This window comes from Helicoverpa armigera, chromosome 29 (genome assembly GCF_030705265.1).
Source record: "Helicoverpa armigera isolate CAAS_96S chromosome 29, ASM3070526v1, whole genome shotgun sequence".
NCBI lineage: Eukaryota > Metazoa > Arthropoda > Insecta > Lepidoptera > Noctuidae > Helicoverpa > Helicoverpa armigera.
In genome coordinates this window covers 5,994,833-6,018,025 of record NC_087148.1, presented here as the reverse complement: position 1 = coordinate 6,018,025, position 23,193 = coordinate 5,994,833, and the positions used below count along the sequence as shown (strand labels likewise).

The 23,193-nt window shown below is 39.0% G+C and overlaps 5 protein-coding genes across 6 annotated transcripts; 2 read left to right on the top strand and 3 right to left on the bottom strand.

Moving 5' to 3' along the window:
- Positions 1 to 297: 297 nt before the first annotated feature.
- LOC110377835 (uncharacterized) lies at positions 298 to 2,652 on the bottom strand. 2 transcript variants are annotated; one of them, XM_049851431.2, is made up of 4 exons: positions 2,472 to 2,652; positions 1,749 to 1,949; positions 1,440 to 1,517; positions 298 to 806 (listed from the first exon to the last, which is right to left on the bottom strand). In XM_049851431.2, the coding sequence occupies exons 1-4, from the start codon at positions 2,563 to 2,565 to the stop codon at positions 568 to 570; spliced, it is 612 nt and encodes a 203-aa protein (XP_049707388.2). In that variant the 5' UTR covers positions 2,566 to 2,652; the 3' UTR covers positions 298 to 567. The 2 variants fall into 2 exon arrangements, with proteins under 2 accessions (XP_049707388.2, XP_049707389.2); XM_049851432.2 differs by having other exon boundaries at positions 1,827 to 1,949.
- A 365-nt stretch (positions 2,653 to 3,017) lies between these two features.
- Positions 3,018 to 7,072, bottom strand: LOC135119068 (uncharacterized). Its single transcript, XM_064042557.1, has 3 exons — positions 6,913 to 7,072; positions 6,327 to 6,427; positions 3,018 to 3,183 (listed from the first exon to the last, which is right to left on the bottom strand). Exons 1-3 carry the CDS (start codon positions 6,992 to 6,994, stop codon positions 3,046 to 3,048), a joined length of 321 nt encoding a protein of 106 aa, XP_063898627.1. The 5' UTR covers positions 6,995 to 7,072; the 3' UTR covers positions 3,018 to 3,045.
- A 541-nt stretch (positions 7,073 to 7,613) lies between these two features.
- Positions 7,614 to 8,957, top strand: LOC135116538 (uncharacterized). The gene is made up of 2 exons (XM_021336880.3): positions 7,614 to 7,768; positions 8,695 to 8,957. Exons 1-2 carry the CDS (start codon positions 7,693 to 7,695, stop codon positions 8,934 to 8,936), a joined length of 318 nt encoding a protein of 105 aa, XP_021192555.3. The 5' UTR covers positions 7,614 to 7,692; the 3' UTR covers positions 8,937 to 8,957.
- Positions 8,958 to 9,527: 570 nt separating this feature from the next.
- Positions 9,528 to 10,426, top strand: LOC110377845 (uncharacterized). Its single transcript, XM_021336882.3, has 2 exons — positions 9,528 to 9,709; positions 10,145 to 10,426. Exons 1-2 carry the CDS (start codon positions 9,634 to 9,636, stop codon positions 10,396 to 10,398), a joined length of 330 nt encoding a protein of 109 aa, XP_021192557.3. The 5' UTR covers positions 9,528 to 9,633; the 3' UTR covers positions 10,399 to 10,426.
- A 3,827-nt stretch (positions 10,427 to 14,253) lies between these two features.
- On the bottom strand, positions 14,254 to 21,751 carry LOC110377837 (ets DNA-binding protein pokkuri). The gene is made up of 4 exons (XM_021336873.3): positions 21,556 to 21,751; positions 15,447 to 15,556; positions 14,800 to 14,954; positions 14,254 to 14,410 (listed from the first exon to the last, which is right to left on the bottom strand). The coding sequence occupies exons 2-4, from the start codon at positions 15,541 to 15,543 to the stop codon at positions 14,342 to 14,344; spliced, it is 321 nt and encodes a 106-aa protein (XP_021192548.1). The 5' UTR covers positions 15,544 to 15,556; positions 21,556 to 21,751; the 3' UTR covers positions 14,254 to 14,341.
- Between the last annotated feature and the right edge of the window lie 1,442 nt (positions 21,752 to 23,193).

Below are 23,193 nucleotides of genomic sequence, written 5' to 3'. Positions count from 1 at the left end.
TTCGCCGCGGTTGATTCTGACATCTGTGCGTTTTCCATAGGGCTGCAGAATTACCCAGTACTGGGAAATGTTTTCATCATCATTCTTAACAATCTCAGCTAAAACAGAGCCTTTTCTACATTTTTTTGATGTAGAATCATTCATCATCACAATCTTCTAAGGATTTTACTGTTATACACTTACTTTGTTTTTATTGTAAAAATAAAATAAACTACTGAATATGGTATTTCTTTATTTTATCTTGTTATATTGATTTCGTTTTTAATGGATAACTAGTTCCCTGTTCCCTGTCCCTAACACTCTCAGGACTTATATGGATACTTGGACGGCAATCAATGAGTCCTTGGATACAGTCAGATCATCAGTGATGGCGACCAGACCAGAAGAATCATCTGTAAGCGCAATAACATCGCACTCCGGTGAAATCTTATCATTTGCTTTACCCTTTCATAGTTCAAAAACCCTTTTTGGTGTATCAGTGGCGTAGTGAAATGTTTTCATTTAGTAAACGCATAAATTACCCACACCACAAAGAAACACCAAATTCCCAGAAAAACTATGAACTCTTCATTTCCTTGCCAGAGCATCTTTGAACGCCGCGATACCCTCATCTGTGGCTCTCTTCACCCTCAGTCCTTCATCAGCGAGCTGCTTGGAGTAGTGTTCAACAGTATCCCTGTTATCCGCGGCTAGTTGCGAGATCACGTGTTTGAATTCGTCCACTGTAATGCGTGTCACGTCGGCTACTGCGCTGAAAAGTGCTTTGGCTCTGTCTTGTTCTTCTTTGGTCGATTCTATTAGTTTTGCTGTGGAAAATGGAAGACGATTAAAGTGCTGACCCACAACAGGGAGATATGCATGAAAGATTGCAACAGAGATGACAATGTTAAGAAGAATCGTTTCAGCCAAAAGAATGGTCGGTATTGGGAGTGCCCGTATGAATCGCCACTTTGTGCTGTGAGTAGCATGTGCTTGCCCGTTGCCACTTCAGCTTAGCAATTTTTAGAGCTAGACTTTTATTCTTCTGCAGATCTCCTCATTTCTGATCACACACACTTAACCTATACTATAAAATGCCATAACTATGTAATTGTGTGACTCCTGTTAGCAATCCTAATAAATAAATAAATCACTTAGAAAAACTCCTAGCAAAGTTTTCTCTATTATTTTCCAAGTGACTTTGAGCTTTAAGAGAATCTGTCGTGTTATTAGTTGTCGGCGCAGCAAGTTATCTTCTTTCATGCTTTTCTGTCTACTGTCATCGCACACGTAACAGTCTCTCTAGCCATGTCGACATTCACACAATCCATACATTGTTTCATTGATACCCTTCCACTACTTATGTCCAACCATATTCATGCTCAAAATAACTTTCACCTTCAAACACACTAATAACAATAAAACGGAAGGAATATGAATATAGCAGATACAATACTTACAATCTCGCATCCATTTCACTAAATTCTCAATATTGGTTTTTCCTTCTCTTTCAAGATCTCTGAATACTTCAGCCATCTCTGCGAAATAAGCAATGTTTAATCGTGGTTTTATCATATTATACATATATAATGGTGATTTGTATATCAGAAAATTAAAAGGGCATTTGCAGACGGAAAACCAACAATTTAACAGTGATGGTTTCTCAACAAACGTCTATTAAACACCTGGTAGAAAAATTGTGGCCTCTTTGAAAATTATCTTTGGGAATCTTCACTGTCGTGTCAAAGCATGTTTGAAAGCGCCGATACCCTGAGTAGCCGCTCTCATGAGACAGGGTCCTTCATCAGCCAGCTGCCTGGAGAAGTCTTCAACAGTCTCCGCGTTACCTGCGGCCAGCTGCGAGATGACATGCTTGAACTCGTCCATTGTGATGCGGGTAGCGTCGGCCACTGCGCTGAACATTGCCCTGGCCCGGTCCTGTTCTTCTTTCGTAGACTCTATCAGTTTTGCTGGGGAGAAAAAACTGCTTAAGTATATGAGGGAATTGAGATCGTCAAAATCAAAAATCGTTTATTCAAACTTGGCTGTAAAACAGCACCTTTTGAACGTCAGAAATCGCCCACCCTTCACCACTTCCTATGTGTTTTTTTGCTGGGAAGAAGTGGTGGAACAAACTCCACAGCAAATTGGACAGTTCACCTAAAGTGCTGACCTACAAGGACGGATGAATGAAAGACGACTGCATGCAGCAGAGATGAGAATTAAGAGTGTGGAGTTTGTGGTCTGCGCTGCATTTTTCTTGCTCCACACTCTTCTATCTGCCGTCATCTCACAAGTAACATTATCTCCGGCCACACAATCTCATTTCTTTGGTCGTCACCTTTCCTTACTTATTATATCTATCCAGACTAGACTGGTTAGACTGGAAGCCGACACCAACATAGTTAGGAAAAGGCTCGGGAGATGATGACGTTCAACACACTTCTACAAAAAGCAAAAATATGATTGGAGAAGAATGGATAGGTACTTACAATCTTGCATCCATTTCACTAAGTTATCGATATTGGTTTTTCCTTCTTTTTCTAGATTTCGGAATACTTCTGCCATCCCTGCGCAATGAGACATGTTTATTTACGTGGTTTTCGCATTTTTACTATAAATGGTGATTTATTTTTCAGCTATTTCACAAAACAGGCATTTTGCTGATGTAAGCCTAATGTCAAAGTGTGTCAACCTCGTCAACCTTAGCCACGCGTCGGTCTTCTTTCAGAATAATCTATGATAACTACTGAAAAGAGGTTTATTATCTCATTGCAGGGGTGCTACTATGGATATAGTAAGTAGTGGGATCCTAATTCTGATGGATCCAAAGAGAAGCAAGAAGTCCAAAGAGCTTCGATCAACAATTTGATGAGATTTGATTTGTTGAAAAGTGTTTGCTTGTACACGTTATCTCAACTACAGACCCAATTGAAAAATTCTTTCAGATATATAGCCCCTTGCCCATTTATCGGGAAAGGCATTATATGCTACTTATCTAGGCGAAGTAAAAAAAAAAAGAAAAAAAACACCACGAGTCCAACGGATAATTTTTATTAGCACAATCTATTTGCCTTTGAGAGCCTCGGTGAAGGCAGCGAGTCCCGCCATCGCAGCGTTCACGAACCGTGGACCCTCGGCCGCCAGCTGCTTGCTCAGTTGTTCCACTGTTTTCTTCTGCTCAGCTGCTAGTTTCTCGATCACCTTCAGAAGTAATACATGTTGTTTAGAGCTCTGCTTCACTAGGACGCCATGGCGACGTCGCCAGCGGCTCATGTCTGGCTACTTCTGGCATCATAATGTCGCTAAGCCGAGTGGCCATGGCGTCTCGACAGTCAATTGTTTACGTCGCCGCTGAAGAATTTGCGTTCTAATGAGGCAGGGCTCTTAAGACCCTTTGATATGACCATGAGCTCTGCCTTATTAAGACGACGTCGCCGGCTACGTATCCAAGCAGTTAATATTGAAAGGTATGGTACCTAACTCACTTGGCGACTGTTTGGCAACGTCGCCAAATAGGGTATTTTAGTCTAGATGAGAAAAAAATTAAAAGTGAATTACAATGATTGTTTAGAGGAAAAGCAATCGGGAAATGTTAGTTTCACTTCGTAAGGTACATAAATATATTTTTTATTGCAGTTTAAAGTTTTTAGGTTTTTTTATCTGTCTTTGAACACTACGAAATGTCGCCGCCATGCTAATGACGTCATCACGGTAGTACATTTGTGTACATTTGTGCACATTTGTACATTTGTGTAGTGTCAGTTAAAATTTTCAATACATAGGGTCATTTCGCCTGTTCGCGTCCATAGCCCAGTTCGCGTCCATTTTGCCGATCTCCTTTTAAAAATCCTCGAAAACAAGTCAATTAACACACTACCGCTAGGTAATGACTTTTCGTTTGATTAGTGTATAAGAGGCACGCACAGATAGACAAACGTTCTGTGCGTCCAACCAATCCTTTTAGAAAAAATAATTAGTCTAGGCTCTTCAACAAGAAAGCGAAAACACGCAGAATTTTAGATAAAAGTTAGTGATTAGTGTGAGTGTGTTTTATGTGAATTTTAGGATAGATAGCTATTTCTACAGTTTAATGATGAATAAAAGTATAATGTTTATTATGAATTTGGTAATGTTTTTTATATTTAACTAGTAAAATTAGGTGGACGCGAATTACTACATCGAATTTTACGAAACTTCCACTTTGCGTCCACAATGGACGCGAACTAAAACTATCCTCTATAATAATAAACCAAATTGCGTCCACTGTTTTCGTTAAATACTTGCTTATAAAAAATAATTGAAACATACTGTTTAATATTAATATATTAAACAGTACATTTTTTTATTAAGATATATACGTGGTTATAATTAAATTATCAACTGATATAAGTAATTTCACTGAGATAAGTTCTTCCGATACAGGAAAAAAGAAGGAAAAGACAACATACACAGAAGAAGATTTAAATAAAGCGTTAAATGTTATTCGAGAGAAGAATAAATCGATAAAAAATATGCAAAGAATATGCTACCTTGTCTGATAATTTATTGACTCAACAATTCTTTTAGTTGTATGTTTACACAAAATTATTAAATTGTTTTGTTAATTTAATATGAAAGGAAATCGATCTACGGATCGAAAACGCCTGGAAGAGCTACTGGTCCATGAAGGGAGAACTCCCTTTATGTCTGAAGCGGAAACTAGTCGACATGTGTATTCTGCCCATCCTAACCTACGGCGCTCAGACTTGGTCTTTGACCGAATCTCAAAAGTCCAGGCTAAAAGTATGCCAAAGGAGCATGGAGCGTAGCCTGCTCAGCATACGGCTTAGTGACCGGATACGCAACACCATTATCCGGTCCAAGATCCGGGCATAGTAGATGTGGGCAATAAGTCTGCAAAGTTGAAGTCGAATGCACCCGGACAAGTGGGCCAACATACTGGATCCCTGAGGATGGAAGGTGACCGAGAGGGAGACTAAGAAAACGCTGGAGAGAAGACTTGGACAGCTTCCTCTCGGACTGGCCACAAATAGCGATGGACAGAGAAAAATGGAAGGCTATGGGGGAGGCCTTTGCCCAGCAGTGGGACAGCATAGGCTGTGATTTAGAGTAAAATTAACAGAATTGATTACTGTTTATTCTTCAAGTTTCAAAATTAATTGCCTAATTTTAAGTTACTTAAACCAATGTTGAGAAGAATTATTTTTATTTTGTAAAGTGAATTTTAAATGATGATAATGTTGATTTTTAATAATTAAGTGTATTGTTAAATAAAGAAATTGTTCAAATACAATCTTTCTTTATTAATTCTTAACAATTTCACCCCTATATTCCTTTTCAAAGCCGCTGGACGCGAACTGGACCATGGGTGGACGCGAATTGGATTTTGTGGACGCAAACTGGGTAAAACGCCTAATTCTGAGGTTTATCGATTTAAATAGAAAACGTAAGATATTTCTTATACAACTGAAAGTTAATCTTAAAATAGAGTATATAAGGAATACATTACACAAATTTGACATGGAAATGAGTGCTGGAGCATTTTTATTATCGCCGTCAAACTTGCCAACTGCACTAAATGGTCGCCAACAGGCGAAATGACCCTATCAAAATATGTATTACTGACGGCTGTAGTAGCGTAATGACGTCATGACCAAAAAACAATCATGGCGTCCGTTGTGTGCCGCGTTTTCGCGAAATACGCGCGAAATTTGAAATTATGATAAAACAATTAATTTATATTCGTACATAACGTGAGAAAAAAAAATATTTTTAATTTTTTAGAGATATATTAAGACTAAAGAATTTATTTAATATATATTTCAAAAATGCATGTAATACCCTATTGGAAGCGTGGCCACGAGCTACAGTTCCCTACGTGGCTTCTGGATACTCTGGCAGCTTGGCAACGTTGCCAATAATGTACCTACACGGTAAAGCACCTCGCTCATTCAGTCGCCAGTCAGTACGACGTAGATAACAAAGAAGTTCGATTTCTTGTACATCCATTCTTGACGACATGTCTTAGACACCAATGACTGTGTTTCGGATGGCACATTAAACTGTAGGTCCCGGCTGTCATTGTACATCCTTGGCAGTCGTTACGGGTAGTCAGAAGTCAGTAAGTCTGACACCAGTCTAACCAAGGGGTATTGGGTTGCCCGGGTAACTGGGTTGAGGGGGTCAGATAGGGCAGTCGCTCCTTGTAAAGCACTGGTACTCAGCTACATCCGGATAGACTGGAAGCCGAACCCAACATAGTTGGGAAAAGGGCTCGTAGGATGATGATATATTTTTTTATTATCAATCATAACGGACAGTTTTCCTTGTAGGTACGTGTTTACCTCTTTGAACTTGTTCAGTTCGACGCGATGTACATCGTGAGCATCCATGAAGAGCTTGCGAGCCTTCATCTCCTGCTCCTTGGTTGCATCTATCAGTTTTGCTGGAAATAATTACAGAGAGAGTTATATCATAATCAGCCTTGTTATCGTCCCACTGCTGGGCTGCGGCCTCCACTCACACAGAGAAGGACTGAGCGTTAATCACATCTTCATAGTCCAGATTTCCTCCTTTACCTTTACACAGTTATTAAGTGCAGGTAACTTAGAAAATGATTGACTGTAGAGCTTTTATCCGTGTCCCGTGCAAACTACTTGGCGCACCTGGATAAACAACGGTACCCCACCTCTAAGATAACCCTAACTGACCCTGTGTAGAAGTTAGCCATCCATCGCGCTATGAGAGTGAAGGAATAGTGCGTGCACCTGTGTCCAAGCAAATGTGCGTGCACTATAATATGTCCTGCGCAGCTGGCTGATCTCATTACATGAGAACAGCCGCCGTAGCCAGAAGGACATCAGTAGTTAGATTAAATCGGATCTGTAGTTCCTAAGATATGCTATTATATGTAGTTCAGTAGTTACATACAGTCTTTCATCCATTGTACCAAGTGATCCACATCCGTCTTGCCGTGTTTCTCAAGGTCCCTAAATACATCGTCCATATTCATGTTTATTTTTTTATTTTTGTTAGATTTTTGTAAAAAAAGTGTCCTGGGATGACGGTTTCAAAAACAAAATTAGTTGTCATTTTGTGTCGAGCGTTTTTCAATGTGACAGATTTTGAAATCTTCTTGAAAAAGGATTGTATAGGTTTATTTGATGGATGGTATTGGTATCAAACAGTATCAAATGACCCCTCCCGCTATGGGTGCCTTAAGGCCTTTATGTACCTACCAGCGCCGCGGTAACTCGTGCGAACAAAGGCTCCGAAACTACTGAACCGATTTGAACAATTCTTTCACTGTTAGATAGCTACACTCTTCCCGAGTAACATAGGCTATATTTTATCCCGATACGGGCAGTAGTTCCCACGGGACACGGGTGAAACCGTAAGAAAATGCTAGTAAGTAAATAAGTAATATACCTACTCCATGTATGACGTTCTAGACACCCCGAGCGCACAAGCCACTAGTTTTATGTTAATCGTCTAACCAGCCCCTTACCTAAGTATAACCTTTTTACAAACAAACTTTGAATTTTCAACGAATTTTCACGGCCGAAGAGTTTTGTGAACTTTTTAAACTATCTCAACCATATAGATTTTTTATATATTTACAAACATTATTATGGCAGATAGTTAATCATTATTTTGTATTTTTTTACCCCAATTTTAAATGAAAATTTGTAAAAAAAATTAAAAAAAATCATGGAAGCTATATTTAATGATTTACAGAAGCAGGGGAAAAATAATGTGGATAATCTGGTCAAATGGTTTAAAGATGGTAAGTGCGAACATTTAGAACATACCTACTTTTGATTATGCTAGTTTTGTCACTCTTTTCAAGGTTTGTACAGGAACCAGTGAGCTGTAGTTTTTGTCAAAGCCTTAAAACGTCCACTGCTGGACTGCTGTCTCCCCCAAGCCAGTGGGATTTCCTCATACTCACCACTATATGGGTTGGTGAGCGCAATGTGGGGTATGTTTAGCTTCGGAGATCTCAGCCCACCTCCAAGCAAGGGGATCAGCCAGCTGCGCAGGACATATTACACTGCACGAGCACATTTGCTTGGACACAGGTGCACTCACTATTCCTTACACCACCGGAGAGAGATCACAAGCACGACCGACATGAACCTGCTCTCCGACACACGGATGTATCAATCTCCAACTTCCAGACTCCGGGCTGCTTTGTGAAAGTTTCTTAAAAATTACACAATTTCGGCCCTCTAGTGTTAGTCCTAAACTATACCTCTGTAATTACTATCCGGTAAGATATCGGCTCGCTTGCCTGCATAACGTCTCACTCTCGTGCCACACACTCTCACTGTTTCCCGCCAACTGACCATAAATGCACCCTTCGCTTCTATGCATTCAACGAGACGGCAGATATCGGTGACATACTCCAGGCCCGACCAGGCAACCGAATCCGAAACCCCGTGCACAACAGTAGTGTTAAAATTCTTGATAATTCTTGAAATGATCTTCGATAATTTTTTGACCCTAATCCTGAACTTTCCTTCTTCTTCTTTCGTGTCGATGACATGTCATACATTGAGACTACCTACACTATGTCAGCCCAATATGCCGCCGCAGCGAGAGCACGGCCGGATGCGCTCATTTGATGTCCCACCTAATCGCATGTCCACTGTGCCCTGAAACTTGCTCACAGGAGGACTTAATAAACTTTCCTAATTTAAACTCTTCCAGCAAAAATAATAGACCAAAGCAAAGAACAAGAGGAGAAACTACGCAGCTTCTTCGCCGACGTGCCGGACAAGAAGAACGTGGCCGTGGACAAGTTTAAAGAAGTTCTCGGTAAAGTCACAGAAGAATTCAAGAAGAACGCAGAAGTAGTGGCCAAGCAGTTGGCGGAGAGCGGGCCCAATGTGCTGCAGTCGGTTAAACAGGCGGCCACGAGCGCGATAAAAGATCTCATACCGAAATTCTAGAGGAAATAAAGTGGTTTGTGAGGTGTAAAGGTTTGTTTTATTAGTTATGATGATGAATTTTACTATCTTTTGTACTCGAAGCTAGTATTTAATGATAGCAGGATGTGTCTATTGTGGGCAAGCAAAATAATATCTAGTGGTTTCGTCAAGACAAAACCAGCAATCCAGCATAGTACCTAAGTCATTAATTATGATGTAGTAAAGCTAGCTTTTAGTAGGTAGGCACCTCAGTCTGACTAGCTTATAATAATCAAGCCTTGTGTAATTACTATTACCATTCCGGTACTCGCCGGTGGGGGACTGGACGCCATAGATTCCCAGACCCCCTCCACTCAGGCGAGGTCGGAGAGCCGCTGGGCCTTTTTAGTGGGTATACCGGGAACGTCTTTACCGGGGAGTCCCACATACCCCTCCTCTCCCGTCCACCGACGGGAAAGGGATGCGTAAAAGTCACTAATTTTTCTGTTAATCGTCTAATCGGCCCCTTATGTAAGTATTACCTTTTTGCATCACGGACTTCGAAACCCATAGTCAAAGAGTTTTACAAAACTTTTTAAACTATCACATCACAATCCTATCGTTTTTTTATTTATTTACAAACATTATTATGGCAGATAGTTTTGTATTTTGTATTTTTTTACCCCAATGTTAAATGAAAATTTGTAAAAAAAATCGAGAAAATTAAAATAAGAAGATCATGGAAGCTGTATTTAGTGATTTACAGAAACAGGGGAAAAATAACGTCGACAATTTGGTGAAATGGTTAAAAGATGGTAAGTACGAAAACAAATTTTTATTACGCTGGTTCTTCTGTCCCTCTTTCCAACGTTTGTATAGGCCATTATACCAGTGAGCCCTAGTTTTCTTCACAGCCATATAAAGTCCACTACTGGACTTCTTCCTCCCCCAAAAAGGGGGCATTTGCCCAATACTCACCGCTGGGTGTCGGTGAGTGAATGCGTGGGGTATGTTTAGTTTCGGAGATCAGCCAGCTGCGCATACATATTATAGTGCACGCACATTTGCTTGGACACAGGTGCACCATTCCTTCACTCTCCGGACGGTACTCCGACACGACCGGAGAGAGATCACAAGCAGGATCGACGGCAGATATCGGTAATATAGGACTGTGGCGTTAAGATATTCGATAATATTAGACCCTAAACCTGAATTTTCCTACCTACTCACAACTTCCAAATCTCTTCCAGCAAAAATAATAGACCAAAGCAAAGAACAAGAGGAGAAACTCCGCAGTTTCTTCGCCGACGTGCCGGACAAGAAGAATGTGGCCGTGGACAAGTTTAAAGAAGTTCTCGGTAAAGTCACAGAAGAATTCAAGAAGAACGCAGAAGTAGTGGCCAAGCAGTTGGCGGAGAACGGGCCCAAGTTGCTGCAGGCGGTTAGACAGGCGGCAGAGGGGGCTACTAGCGTGGTAAAAGATCTCATACCTAAAGGGAAGTGAGGAAATAAAGTGGTTCGTGAGGTGGAAAGGTTTGTTTTATTCGCCTATGGTTAGGTATGATGAGGCAAGTACCAATGCAACTTTTCTAAATTTGTATGTACTTTCTAAGTATATCTTAGACACCGATGACTGTCTTTCGGATGGCACGTTAAACTGTAGGTCCCGGCTGTCATTGAACATCCTTGGCAGTCGCTACGGGTAGTCAGAAGCCAGTAAGTCTGACACCAGTCTAACCAAGGGGTATCGGGTTGCCCGGGTAACTGGGTTGAGGAGGTCAGATAGTGCAGTCGCTCCTTGTGGCACACTGGTACTCCGCTGCATCCGGTTAGACTGGAACCCGACCCCAACATAGTTGCGAAAAGGCTCGGAGGATGATGACGAATTTTATCTACAAGTGAATCTCTTGTTAAGACCCACTTCACCGACAGTCATTAACAGGCTATAATTGGATCTTCTAGGTAATGGAATCCAAGATAGTTCAACTTCTTCCAAGGAACGTAGCGTCTTGAAAATTGTCAGCTGTATGTAGTTGTGATGACAATACAATAATATGGTACTGTCGAACTGATCTGATGATGGAGCCGGAAGATTTCTAGTATTTTTGTGTACATTTATAAAAGCGTGTTTTAACACATAGGAAGTGGTGGAGGGTGGGCGTTTTGGGGGCTGTCTTTTGTAAATTTATGACGTTCAAAAAGTGCTGTTTAAAAGCCAAATTCAGTTGAGGTAAAATAAAACAAATATGATTAAAATTCATAATAATTATATTTACATACTTGACTAGAAGTACAATTCTAATATACAAACATTTTCATTAATTATTAATTAGAAAACAAATTGGTTTTAATAATACTGATGTTTTATATTCTAGAACAAAACAGTACTTATAAAATAACTGTAATTTTCGTATGTTTTATTTATTTTACGAGATTTTTGGTAGTTTGAAAACTCTGTGCTAAAATTACAATTATTTTATTCGTACCGATTGTAAACGTATTTTTTTTAACATAAGGTATGATGAAAACACTTAGAACTCTGCTTATATCATTAGTTCCACCAAGTGGGAACTATTCCGCGCACCTGGATAAAAATTAGCCTTTCTTGATAAATGGGCTTTTTAATGTAGTATGTAGGTAATATTATTGTATTTTCTAAATGTTTTTATCATCCAAGATTTGACTAAAAATAAACAAAAAATAACTAACTCATAGGAACATAAGTGCAAATGTTACATTATTAACAAAGTTGTTAGAAAAACGCTACTTTCTATATATTGCTTAGGTAATAGTTCTTTTTTTTCCTTTTGGACATTTCCAATCAAAGTTTTCAGTCGATCTGTTACCGGCTAAATACCTGATCTTTGTAATGTGCGTACTACCATTCATCTTCATACTGATTTATGAGCCCAAACTAGGGCTTTCAAATACCGGATTTTTTCAATTCCGGTATCAATACCGGTATTAGAAATTTCAATACCGTGATCACGTGATCACGGTATTGTCGGTCATGCAAATATTGCAATACTCCAGATAGCTCCTTGATGCGTCTTCGAAGTGCTTTTGCAGGACTTAAATCATTAGCTTGACCATCTAACTTCGTCAACATAAATTTTAGCGCAATATCCGCTTTTAGTAAATTGGCATCCCGTTTACAAATTTCTAATACAGTTACTTTGACTACAGAAAGGCTGTTGTAAATATTTTTTTATATTGTCAAATCGAATTCGTCTAATTCGAAATCGAAGTTTAATTTTAGATCGATTAAAACTTTTAAAACACAATTCTTTAGTTTCAACAAGCGTCAATCATAGCCCCGACACTAAGACTAAAAATGAGATTCACTTCATCATGACGAACAAGAAGCACATAGTCAGAGACGTCTCCGTGATCAATAGGTTTAATACCAGTAGAGATCTTCAAGGCCGAACGTTTCCATCTGATGAAGGCCAGGCTCCGACCAACACTGGTCCAAACCATTTCAGGATCTGAAACGTTCCAGTCAAAGGAGAACCGATTTGCCGCCGTGGAAACCACAACAGACGTTAACCAGAACCACAAATATATGTTTCGGATCCTTAGGGAGGAAGGTTCGAGATTCTGTAACATGCAGCGTAAGGGCAAGAAATCAAAGCTTTCGGAAAAGACATTAGGGCTTATGAAGAAACGACGTGAAAACCCGCCTGTCACTTCGTCAGCTAAGCAGGCTCTAATCCAAGAGATCAACGAGCACGTACGACGCGACCTCCGGTGCTCCAATACTCTTTACATTGAAAGAGCAATTGAGCTGAATCGGGGGTCAAAGGTGTTCGTACAATCTCTTGGAAGAAGCCACTTGACGAAGCTGACCACAACAAGTGGAGAAGTCATTTCTTCGGTGCCGGCAGTCCTTTCGGAAGTGAAAAACTTCTATGGCCGGTTATACGCATCGCATGCATCTCGACCTGATCCCGGAAATGAGAATTCTAGAGCCACATTAACCCGCCATTTCACCGAAGACCTGCCAGAAGTCAGCAGTGGCGAAATCGAGATCGCTCTGAGGAGCTCAAAAATGGAAAAGCCCCTGGCGAGGATGGCATTACAACAGAGCTATTAAAAGCAGGAGGTAAGCCCGTACTGGGGAAGCTCCAGAAGCTTTTTAACGCCGTCCTGTTTGAAGGGAGAACTCCAGAGGCGTGGAGTAGGAGTGTTGTCGTCCTGTTCTTCAAAAAGGGAGACAAAACCCTGCTGAAGAACTATCGACCCATTTCCCTCCTAAGCCACGTATATAAGCTGTTCTCAAGAGTGATCACGAACCGACTTGCGCGAAGAATCGACGAATTCCAACCATCGGAGCAGGCTGGGTTTCGGAGCGGATACGGCACCATAGACCACATCCACACAGTGCGGCAGATTATACAGAAGACCGAAGAGTATAATCAGCCCCTGTGTCTAGCATTTGTGGACTATAAAAAGGCCTTTGACTCTGTTGAAATGTGGTCTGTTCTGGACTCCCTGCAGCGAGCGTTGCCAAGTAGATTGGCAGAAAAAGGCTCGGAGGATGATGATGACATCTTACGAGTACGTAGTTATTCATCTTATTTAATACAACTTCCTGCTACTTACATATTACAACAAACCACAATAATTAAAATTATAAAAAGATTGTAATACCGTAATCACGGTATTGGCTCGTCAATACCGGTATTGACAAAAGACCAAAATATATCCGTGATCACGGTATTACGGGATCCCGTGATACCGGTATTGAAAGCCCTAGCCCAAACGAACTATTGGCCGACTAAAAGTTTGCAGTATGCGAGTTCTCTTAGAATTTCTTTAGATACAATATTTCACAATTTATCTCATGATACAAGAAGTTAAGATGATGTAAACAATTAATGTAATTTTTCAATCAACAAAAAACATTATTTGACAACATTTTTGCCAAATATTTCGCTAGTCTCCTTGACACACTTTCTTAAGTAACATCTTTTGAAATCTCAAAAATTACGTTCAAATCTTACAACATAAATCTTATAAATCATTCTTTTATGATATACATTTTAACTTTCACAAATCAGCCCGTAGTCTGGAAGTTGGTGATTGATACACCCGTGCATCGGAGAGCACGTTAATATCGGTCGTGTTTGTGATCTCTCTCCGGTGGTGTCGGACTGTCGTCCCATCGCGCTATGAGAGTGAAGGAATAGTGAGTGCACCGCAGTCCAAGCAAATGTGCCTGCACTATAATATGTCCTGCGCAGCTGGCTGATCTTCTTATACGGGAACAGCCGCCATGGCCGATAATCGGCTAGAAGGGCATCATCAATATGTCCTGTACAGCTGGCTGATGTTCAGCCGTCGTGGCCGATGATCGGCCGTAATGTTCTGTGAGCAGTTATTGAAGTCAGTAGCGTATAGTTTTAATATATAAAGCCTCTAAACGTTATTATGTAAGGTTTAAGTCAGTGATGGGAGATCTTTTCAAGTAATTCTTGTAACGCTAATGCTTTGGCTAATCTTCTTCTGAAATCCTGAAACAAATGAAAAAGAAAGTGTTAAAATTATTTTTACTAAAATAAAGAGGAAAATCTCGTTTGTATCCTAAAGGCTCCGAAACTACTGAACCGATTGTAAAATTTTTTGTTGAGAAGCTCCACTATCCCCGGGTGAAAAGGTGTATTTTATCCGGACACGGGAAGTTTCCCGGGATGAGGGTGAATTGGCGGATTATGCGTGTAGAATAGGCATAGTATAGAGGTTGGTTCCTCTCACACGCAAAAATTACTGAATAGATTTTGACAAAACCTGACAGTAATATAGCTGATTTATCAGAATAACATTATAGGCCATTTTTTTTATACGGGAAGCGGGTGAAATCGCGGGTGAAAACAGCTAGTGTAGTATTAAATAAAATACAAACCTGATGTAAGGCATGTCCGTTATGTGGTACTCGAGAAGCGAACATGTCTTTGGACATGAGACACAGCGCCTTCCCGTTCATGGGGAAGCGCTCGGGAAGTCCTCCCCGCCGGGACACCCACGTTCCCACCTCCGCACGGCCCCAGGAGCGAGGGTCTGGGGGAGAAAGAGAAGTAAAGGTTAGAAAAGTTATAAATACATTGCTTAGTTGTAGGTACACTTTGATATATGAACAAATCTGCAGACGCCAACTCGTCATCTCCCGAGTCTTTTCCCAAACTATGTTGTGGTAAGCTTCCAGTCTAAGCGGCTGCAGCTGAGTACAAGGAGCGACTGCCTATCTGACCTCCTCAACCCAGGTACCGACCAATACTCCTTGGTTAGACTGGTGTCAGACTTACTGGCTTCTGACTACCCTGCCAAGGATGTTCAATGACAGCCGGGACCTACAGTTTAACGTGCCATCCGAAACACAGTCATTGGTGTCCAAGATATACTTAGAAAGTACATACAAACTTAGAATAAGTTGCATTGGTACTTGCCTGACCTGGAATCGGACCCACGCCCTCATGCTAGTTTGGTTCTTTACCCACTAGGCCACTTTTCTCAAACATCTTTACTAGTTTTCAAAATAAATAGTATTCTTACCGAGAGGCAAGTCATCTTCCTGCAGCACTCGAAGGTCGAGGGCATCCCACTTGGCGTGAGGGGGGGGCACTCTGTCGCAGCGAGCTTGGGTAGGCATGTTGTATGGTAATCTGGAATTGAGACAAAGATATGGATAAGTATGGGTTTTAAAATCATCATCATCATCATGTTAAATAGCTTATTTACGAAGATAAGCTATGGGGTTATATAGTTTTCGGAGTGATCGTGTGCTCGGAGTGGTTCTCATAGGAAAACGGTAGGCAAAAGCGTTGGTAGAAGTTAGTATAAATTATGCCAATATGACTTGAATTGTTTGGCACTATTTTCAGGGCATAAACTCTGAAATCTTATAGGATCCTGAAAACTTATTTAACTAATCTTTCAGACTTCATACTAAGAGTAAAATCCAACGATTTTCAGACCACGGTAATCCCCCATAAAAACGCGATTACAGTAATTTCAATACCACCGACAATGCCCACATCCTTCATAATGATATAACACAAAAATGTCGCCATTTACAAACTATTAGCGTACCGCATCCGTTTCCGGTGGCATATCCGCCATCTTGAATGCGTGGTCTATACATTTTGTTTAGTCTATACATTTTGTTTAGTCTATAGATTTTGTTCCGTTTTGTTCGACTTTTGTGTGTGTTTCCCGATTTTTGTGACTGTATCCGGGGGATTGGCTTTTGTGCAGTCGGCTAATTGTGATGTTATGAATTTGTGTTTATAGTGGTTTGTTTGATGTAGAATTTAAATAAAATATTGCAGTTTTATTTGATGCTGAAACTTGTGTTTTATATAGAAATGTCTGAAGCTTCGATCTCTTCTTTGATAGTCGTTCGGGAGAACCATTCCCCGCAACTGAGTAAAAGGAGTAGACTGGAAGCCGACGCTTACGTAGTTGGGAAATGGCTACTCAGGATGACTTACAATAGGTATGTAGTACTTATAGAAGTATACATTAAGAGCTTATAGTCCTAAGTTATTATTTTGTGCCTATTCGTGACTCATCAACGTCAGCCTTTTAGTGTCTGATGAATTAAAATCCCTTTAGGATATGTTACACAGAATCGTTTCAGTAGCTATGAGAAGTCGTTAAAACATGACTGTGCCATTATGTTAGCAAAACAGAACAATGACTGTTTTGTCAACAACAACAAACAATTAGTAATTAGTGCTACGTAACCACAATAACATTAATTATTGGTTTGTAAGCCGATGGCGTTTCTCTGACTCATGAGAACGTCATTTGTGACATATACAAGTAGACATTAAGCCGTGTTGATTGTCAAGGCGAAAAATTGTGAATCAGTCCCCATAACGGATGAAATTTAACAAAATCAATAACTCAATTTGTTATGAGGTTAACTTTTTTTTATATATTAAAAGCATATTATTATCTAAATCATAGGTTTTGCTGAGTTTGAAGCTTTGCGAACTCCAACAAGAATGCGTCTATTCTCAAAAAGTATCTCAAATAAACATGCGTATCCCGCACAGTTTGATAACAAATAACAAACTAAAATAACGGATTCCATCTAAACATCTGTTCAATAACTAAACTATTACATAATTAACTAAGGGTTCAATAAATAATTGTTTTTTTTACAAAAAAAGACGGTGTATTGAGCGGAAGCGCCCGCGCCGTCTTCCCGCCAAACGGACGGACGCTCCATAATCGAAATCGACGCTTCCGCTCGTTTCAAAAAAGGAACGCATTGTCGGTTTTTTTTTTTATTATCCGCTGGCAAAGATATTACGTTTAGTGCCTGGTTGCATCCTTATTTTGAATGGGCCCTTTATTTTACTAATGGGCCACGAATTATGTAATTTTTTGTGTTGATTTCTGTGAAATAGATGGACAGTTTGGATTCACTTATTTGTGGTCACGTATTTGGAGTTGTGACAGGTTTTATTAAGTTATGTGATTAGATTAATTGATTTAAGTATAGAATCATGAACACGATCATCTGGGTTCTTGTTTGTTCACATTTTATTAATTACAAAAAAATTTAATTTGCTCTGATCAATCCTTCACGCGATATTTTCAGCCCCTTCATAAACAACTTTCCGCACCCGGATATAGCACACATTTCTTACGCAGACTCCGTTGCAACATTCCTAACGTCCCGGCATTGTAATCAGCTGCAGTTGACAGCTGTCAAACGTATCGGATGTCAGTTTGTAGCACGTGGTAATGTGGTATATGTCTTGTGTTTGTGGGTGGTACTTCCGGGAAGGTTATGATAATTCGTTTTTAGGTTTTTAGGCATGAAAACTAGAATTGCTGGTCTGGTAAATACTTGTAGTAATTATCTCGATTTATACTGATGGCAGCTACTTCTTCAAGCCCTGTTCTCAAGTTAGTCGTGGATATTTATGCCTCTCTGCCACTCGTCATACATATATCCATTCCTTCTTATTCATGACATCTATGTCAATTTTAGTATGCCAATTTTTTTATTAGTATTTATTTATTTGCACACACGACCTCAAATGTACCATTACAGGACGTAGATAACTAATGCGGCAAATAGGTTCTTATTACCTTTACAATTAGATAGTATGAAAATTATGTTATCAGCAAATTGGGTTACAGAGAACCCACAAAACCAACCCATTTCTTCGCAAAACTTTCTTATTCACAGCTCGTACACTCGCGTGCGCAAACGCAGCACATTCTAACACACGTCATTACAATTCGCTTCTGGGAAAGAGTACACACTGCAAACTTTTAGTCGGCCAATAGTTTGTTTGGGCTCGTAAATCAGTATGAAGATGAATGGTAGTACGCACATTACAAATATCAGGTATTTAGCCGGTATCAGACCGACTGAAAACTTTGATTGGAATCAAGATTTTCTTTTCTCAAAGTTTTTCGTTTGTGGTTTCGGTTTTTGAAATGCGTATTTTGTATTATATAGCTGTAACTTAATTATAATTAAATTGTAATGAGTATACAGCTGTGTTGCTTGAAAGTTTTTTCTTCCCAGCTGAGAAGTAATGAAATGTAGGCGTTTTGTTTTACTGTCCATTTCATCCATTTGTAATTTTTGACGTGAAAAAGTGCTAAAAACTAGCCTAATTTCAATAAACGTTTTTGACATTGTCATTTTTTTTAAATGGTGAACTGTCGGCCGACTGTTTAGTTGCCTGTATGAGAGGTACTGTAACTGTAATGTTGGCTTAATTACCTATTTCCCTCATAAAGTTAATGAGCCAGTAATGTATATTGACAACTTGATATTAAAAGCTAATTTAAAAATCGTTGTTTTTATGTATGTATCGTGATTTTCTCGGGAAATGCTAAACAGTAGTTTTGATGTTCATGGGACATAGTTTCAGGAAGGATTTGCATAAAAGGGCGTTTGATTTCGGGTCTAAATACCCATAAAATATTCTTTACTATTTCCGTCCGGTTTCACCCACTTCCCGAGGGAACTACTTCCCGTATCCTGGATGAATATAAAAAATATCCTCATATCTTTATCTCTTCACCAATTTTTGCCGTTAATCAGTTTATTCGTTTTTGAGTTACATCATCATCATATCAGGCATAGGACGTCCACTGCTGAACATAGGCCTCCCCCTTAGATCTCCACAGATACCTGTTGGAGGCGACCTGCATCCAGCGTTTTCCGGCGACCTTTAAAAGGTCGTCTGTCCACCTTGTTGGTGGACGTCCTACGCTGCACGAATTTATTACAAGCAGTAAACAAAATGCATGGTATCTTCATGATATACGATTTGAAAGAAGGTACCTATCTATCTATCTGGTATCTATAGCGTATCGAACATAAGTATCGGATTACATAAAAGACGGATACACGTATCATCCTCATTATGCGTTATCAACAAAAACAGGAAACGCTAGTCCGTCCCATCCGTAACAAAGTATATAAAACACTATTATCATACTTTCTAATCTGCCATCTGTCTAGCCTTTTCCTAACTATGTTGGGGTCGGCTTCCAGTCTAACCGCATGCAGCTGAGTACCAGTGTGCCACAAGGAGAGACTACCTACCTATCTGAACTCCTCAACCCAGTTACCCGGGCAACCCAATAACCTTAGTAAGACTGGTTGTCAGACTTAGCTTCTGACTACCCGTAACGACTGCCAAAGATGTTCAATGACAGCTGAGACCTTTTTTGTGATGGGAAATCATCAAATGACTCCTCACGCTGTGGGTTAGCAACGTGAGGGAGTGTCAGACTCTTACTGACTAAAGCCCATCATGTTCCTTCGTAGACCTTTTATGTCCCAGGGCCGCGGTAAATCTTTCGAAGAATCCCGCAGCCCCATGACTACTGAGACCTACAGTTTATGCATCACATCCGCAAGACTTATAAAACACTATAATTCTTTACTTTCTAATCGGCCATCTTGCCAAAATGGCGGAGTAATTTGAAGTAATGGCGCCATTGTTCCCGCCGTTATTACGCTTTCCCGCGCTTTCCGACTTCCTGTGTGAATATGTGTCAGAGACAATGGCGGGAATTGTGTTTTTTTTAGTATTTAATGAGGTGAAGGCTTGTGTGTGTATGTTGCTTGTATTTTTTTGTAATGAGTCTGTCTAATTAGAATGTTCCTTGTTTAAAAGTCATTGTCTAATGTCTTCAAAAGGAACGTTCTAGAGCTTAAAGACTATACTTACTTTGAATATGTTTGTACTGTTAGGCTGTAAATGTATGAAAGAAAGTCGTGTAACACTGTTTACATAACTCAAGAACGGATGAAACGATTTGGCTGAAAATTGGTGAAGAGATAAGGACATGAGGATATTTTTATCTCCATACAAGAACGGGAAGTAGTTCCCTAGGGAAGTGGGTAAAACCGGGGACGAAAACTAGTGTTTTATAATCTAATCCTTTATCGTTACACCTAGTTATCCTTGGGTTGACTACTTATATCTACAGCAATATTATAATGCTGAAAGGTTTGTTTGCCTGATCGCTCTAATCCCAGAAACTACTGATCCCATTTGAAAAGACAGCTTGCTTAAGTAATATTAATTTCAATCAAGAATCGGACTCCGATTTGGTGCAATAAATCATTTCAACAACAATTTGACCTCAATAAGCAATAATTAAGCAATTTTAATTTAAAATTGCGAATCTTCTTACATTACAATTTAAATTGAATAGTTTTTCAATTTAAAGTCAGTCATCTGTCACTTTATATTGACACATAGATTGCGATTGCAAATGAATTTAGAAGTTACATAAAGGTATATTTTGAAAGCTTGCTGACGACTGCAGCTGCTAATCGCTCGTGCCGCAGCTGCAATAGTGGTTTGTAACCATGGAGTTTACCTGTTTTCCATAGGAAGCTACTCTTGAAATGGGCAACTAGAATCTAATTTATCTAAATTTTTGTCTTTAATATGTGCTTGCAAAGGCCTATATGAAATGATTTGACTTTGTATGTGTTTGCATGGAATTGGTTTTAACCGACTTCCCAAAAAGAAGAAAGTTCTCAAATCGTATGAATGTTTTATGTATCGTAACAGCATGTAGAGTCGCCCTTAGGTATTGATCGATTTTGTGCAGTCGCTGCAAGTGCGTTCAGCAGTTGCAGTCGGCAGCTTGGGTCCAAAGCGTACCTTTATAAATCATATTGACAAAATGTCACGCTCTACTTGATCATAAATAGATCTTATTTGTAAGATTTTGAATTAGAAATCAGTTAAATTAAATATGAAAGTAGTTCTTGTTAATTAAGATTATGTAAGTCTTGTATATATTTGTTAATATTTATTTTAGAAAGACAGTTATAATATTCGTATTTTTTTTTGCTTTACTTATTTATTTTTACTACCTAACACCGGTTTTATATGCACATTTAACTGAAACTGAAATTCAGTCCACGGACTAGTAAAATAAATCATCCCGGTAAATTAATTTGAAATCGGAAAGTTATATAGGTAATTTTACATGCGCCTTTAGAAGATATTTCGTTGCAAGAATTTATATTTTTTTGTTATTCATTTCCTTCCTGTAATTTTTTTTCATTCATAATTCAAGAACAAATAAAAAGCGTGTAAAAATGAGTAAAAATATTTAAATATTCTAATAAAACGAAATTATTTATTCAACTTACCACAGATATTACAGGAAAACAGCGGGAACAATCCTTTTTCACAACAAATTTTTTATTCACAAATTCACACTTGTTCTAATACAGTTCGCCACCGATATTCCAACACAAAATAATAACGATAAATAAACGTAAAGTTTACGATTTTTGCGTGTGTAAATCACCAGCGTACTCAACGGCCGCCGAGCGGTGAATGAGACTCAACCGTTCGTTCTTTCAACCTATATGAATGAATGCAGATGTCTGGCACAAACAAAAAATTATACCACCGTAAACGCACAAGCATTATCACACGATTTTAAACTTTGATGCATTGAAATAAAGTTTAATTTTGAATGTAGAGTACTAGCATGTAAGGCGTTTGGTTTTCGAAGCAATATTTGCAAGCATGCGCCTTACCGCCTATACACAATACTCTTTCTCCCTTTAACTAGCAGTTGTAAATATTAGAGCGAAAGAGAGAAAAGGTTTTGCTTTTAAAAATCGATAATGAATTCCTCGCATCCTGCCTGTCAGCATGTGCCTCTGAAACTAATCGTTTCCGTATCATTTACGCGTTTTAAAACAGCTTAAGCGACTAACACTTCAAATTGAAAATAAACCATATGTATAGAGAATAAGGTTGATTTTTGCTCGTAGATTTTTTGCAATATACAGAAATAGGGAGTTTGGTAACATAATTAGGGACTTGCGTTTCCGACGCTATTTTGGTTTCCCGCGCAAATATGTTTCGTGGTACACCGGATGGCGGGCTCAATTTGACGACCTTTTTTCACGATATTCATGCTAATTATGTGTTTTTTTGAAAAAGCCTTCATTACAGATGATTATAATGTCACGGGATTTTTTTGGAGGACTCGTGTTGTATTTTTTTTAATCCTATATATAATAGATTTGTTACAGACACTTTCTTGTTAGTTGGTCTATGTTCCTAATTTCTCTGAGTTATTTATTAGCTCTCTGGATTAGATGCAGACCAAAAATATTTTTCTAATAATTATATTTTCATAACAAATGTCAGCGCATCGCACTTCATACGCACACGCTACATAAATTACATTAGTTATTATTATATTGGAGCCCCGTAAAATATGTATTTCCAGTTTGCAGTACGTTTTGTTATAAATCAATTTCAAATCTTACTCTCAGGGTTCATAAGATACTGCTTGGTGACTGACAGACAGCTAAGTCTTACCCTTTGGATAGGGTTGCCACCTTTTTTTTTGGCAGATAAAGTGCATTGGCAATAATACGTAAGAAAAAAAGAGTACCTACACAGTATAAAAATAAAGTACAATTTAGTTTTATTTATTATTTTGTTTAAAAACATATTTTTTATTGCTTTTTGCGGTTTTTATCAAATTAGTATCTCTACTGAACAATTGTGATAATGACAATAACACTGACTCAGAAATTATTAAAAAAAGAGTATTTTCGTGTACTTTATTGTTTTCATAAAGTATAAAGTACAATTACTTGAAATAAAGTACAATACTTTATAATAAAGTACGGGTGGCAACCCTACCTTTGGATAAAACGGGCCATATTTCTAACTACAAAATCATAAAAAAGCTATTGATGATGCAAGATTAAATCTTTTATCTTTGAAACCCACATCTTAATTAATTCCGATACCTTTCC

Bases quoted from the DNA above. Each gene is read 5' to 3' on its own strand.
- LOC110377845 (XM_021336882.3), top strand. From the start codon at position 9,634: ATGGAAGCTGTATTTAGTGATTTACAGAAACAGGGGAAAAATAACGTC. The intron at 9,710-10,144 runs GTAAGTACGAAA...AATCTCTTCCAG, and splicing joins GGTGAAATGGTTAAAAGATG to CAAAAATAATAGACCAAAGC.
- LOC135116538 (XM_021336880.3), top strand. From the start codon at position 7,693: ATGGAAGCTATATTTAATGATTTACAGAAGCAGGGGAAAAATAATGTG. The intron at 7,769-8,694 runs GTAAGTGCGAAC...AAACTCTTCCAG, and splicing joins GGTCAAATGGTTTAAAGATG to CAAAAATAATAGACCAAAGC.
- LOC135119068 (XM_064042557.1), bottom strand. From the start codon at position 6,994: ATGAATATGGACGATGTATTTAGGGACCTTGAGAAACACGGCAAGACG. The intron at 6,428-6,912 runs GTATGTAACTAC...AATTATTTCCAG, and splicing joins GGTACAATGGATGAAAGACT to CAAAACTGATAGATGCAACC. The intron at 3,184-6,326 runs GTAAACACGTAC...TTACTTCTGAAG, and splicing joins AACTGAACAAGTTCAAAGAG to GTGATCGAGAAACTAGCAGC.
- LOC110377837 (XM_021336873.3), bottom strand. From the start codon at position 15,543: ATGCCTACCCAAGCTCGCTGCGACAGAGTGCCCCCCCCTCACGCCAAG. The intron at 14,955-15,446 runs GTAAGAATACTA...TTTCTCCCCCAG, and splicing joins GGAAGATGACTTGCCTCTCG to ACCCTCGCTCCTGGGGCCGT. The intron at 14,411-14,799 runs GTTTGTATTTTA...CATTTGTTTCAG, and splicing joins ACGGACATGCCTTACATCAG to GATTTCAGAAGAAGATTAGC.
- LOC110377835 (XM_049851431.2), bottom strand. From the start codon at position 2,565: ATGTCTCATTGCGCAGGGATGGCAGAAGTATTCCGAAATCTAGAAAAA. The intron at 1,518-1,748 runs GTATCGGCGCTT...CTTATTTCGCAG, and splicing joins CATGAGAGCGGCTACTCAGG to AGATGGCTGAAGTATTCAGA. The intron at 807-1,439 runs GTAAGTATTGTA...CATTTTCCACAG, and splicing joins AGTGAAATGGATGCGAGATT to CAAAACTAATAGAATCGACC.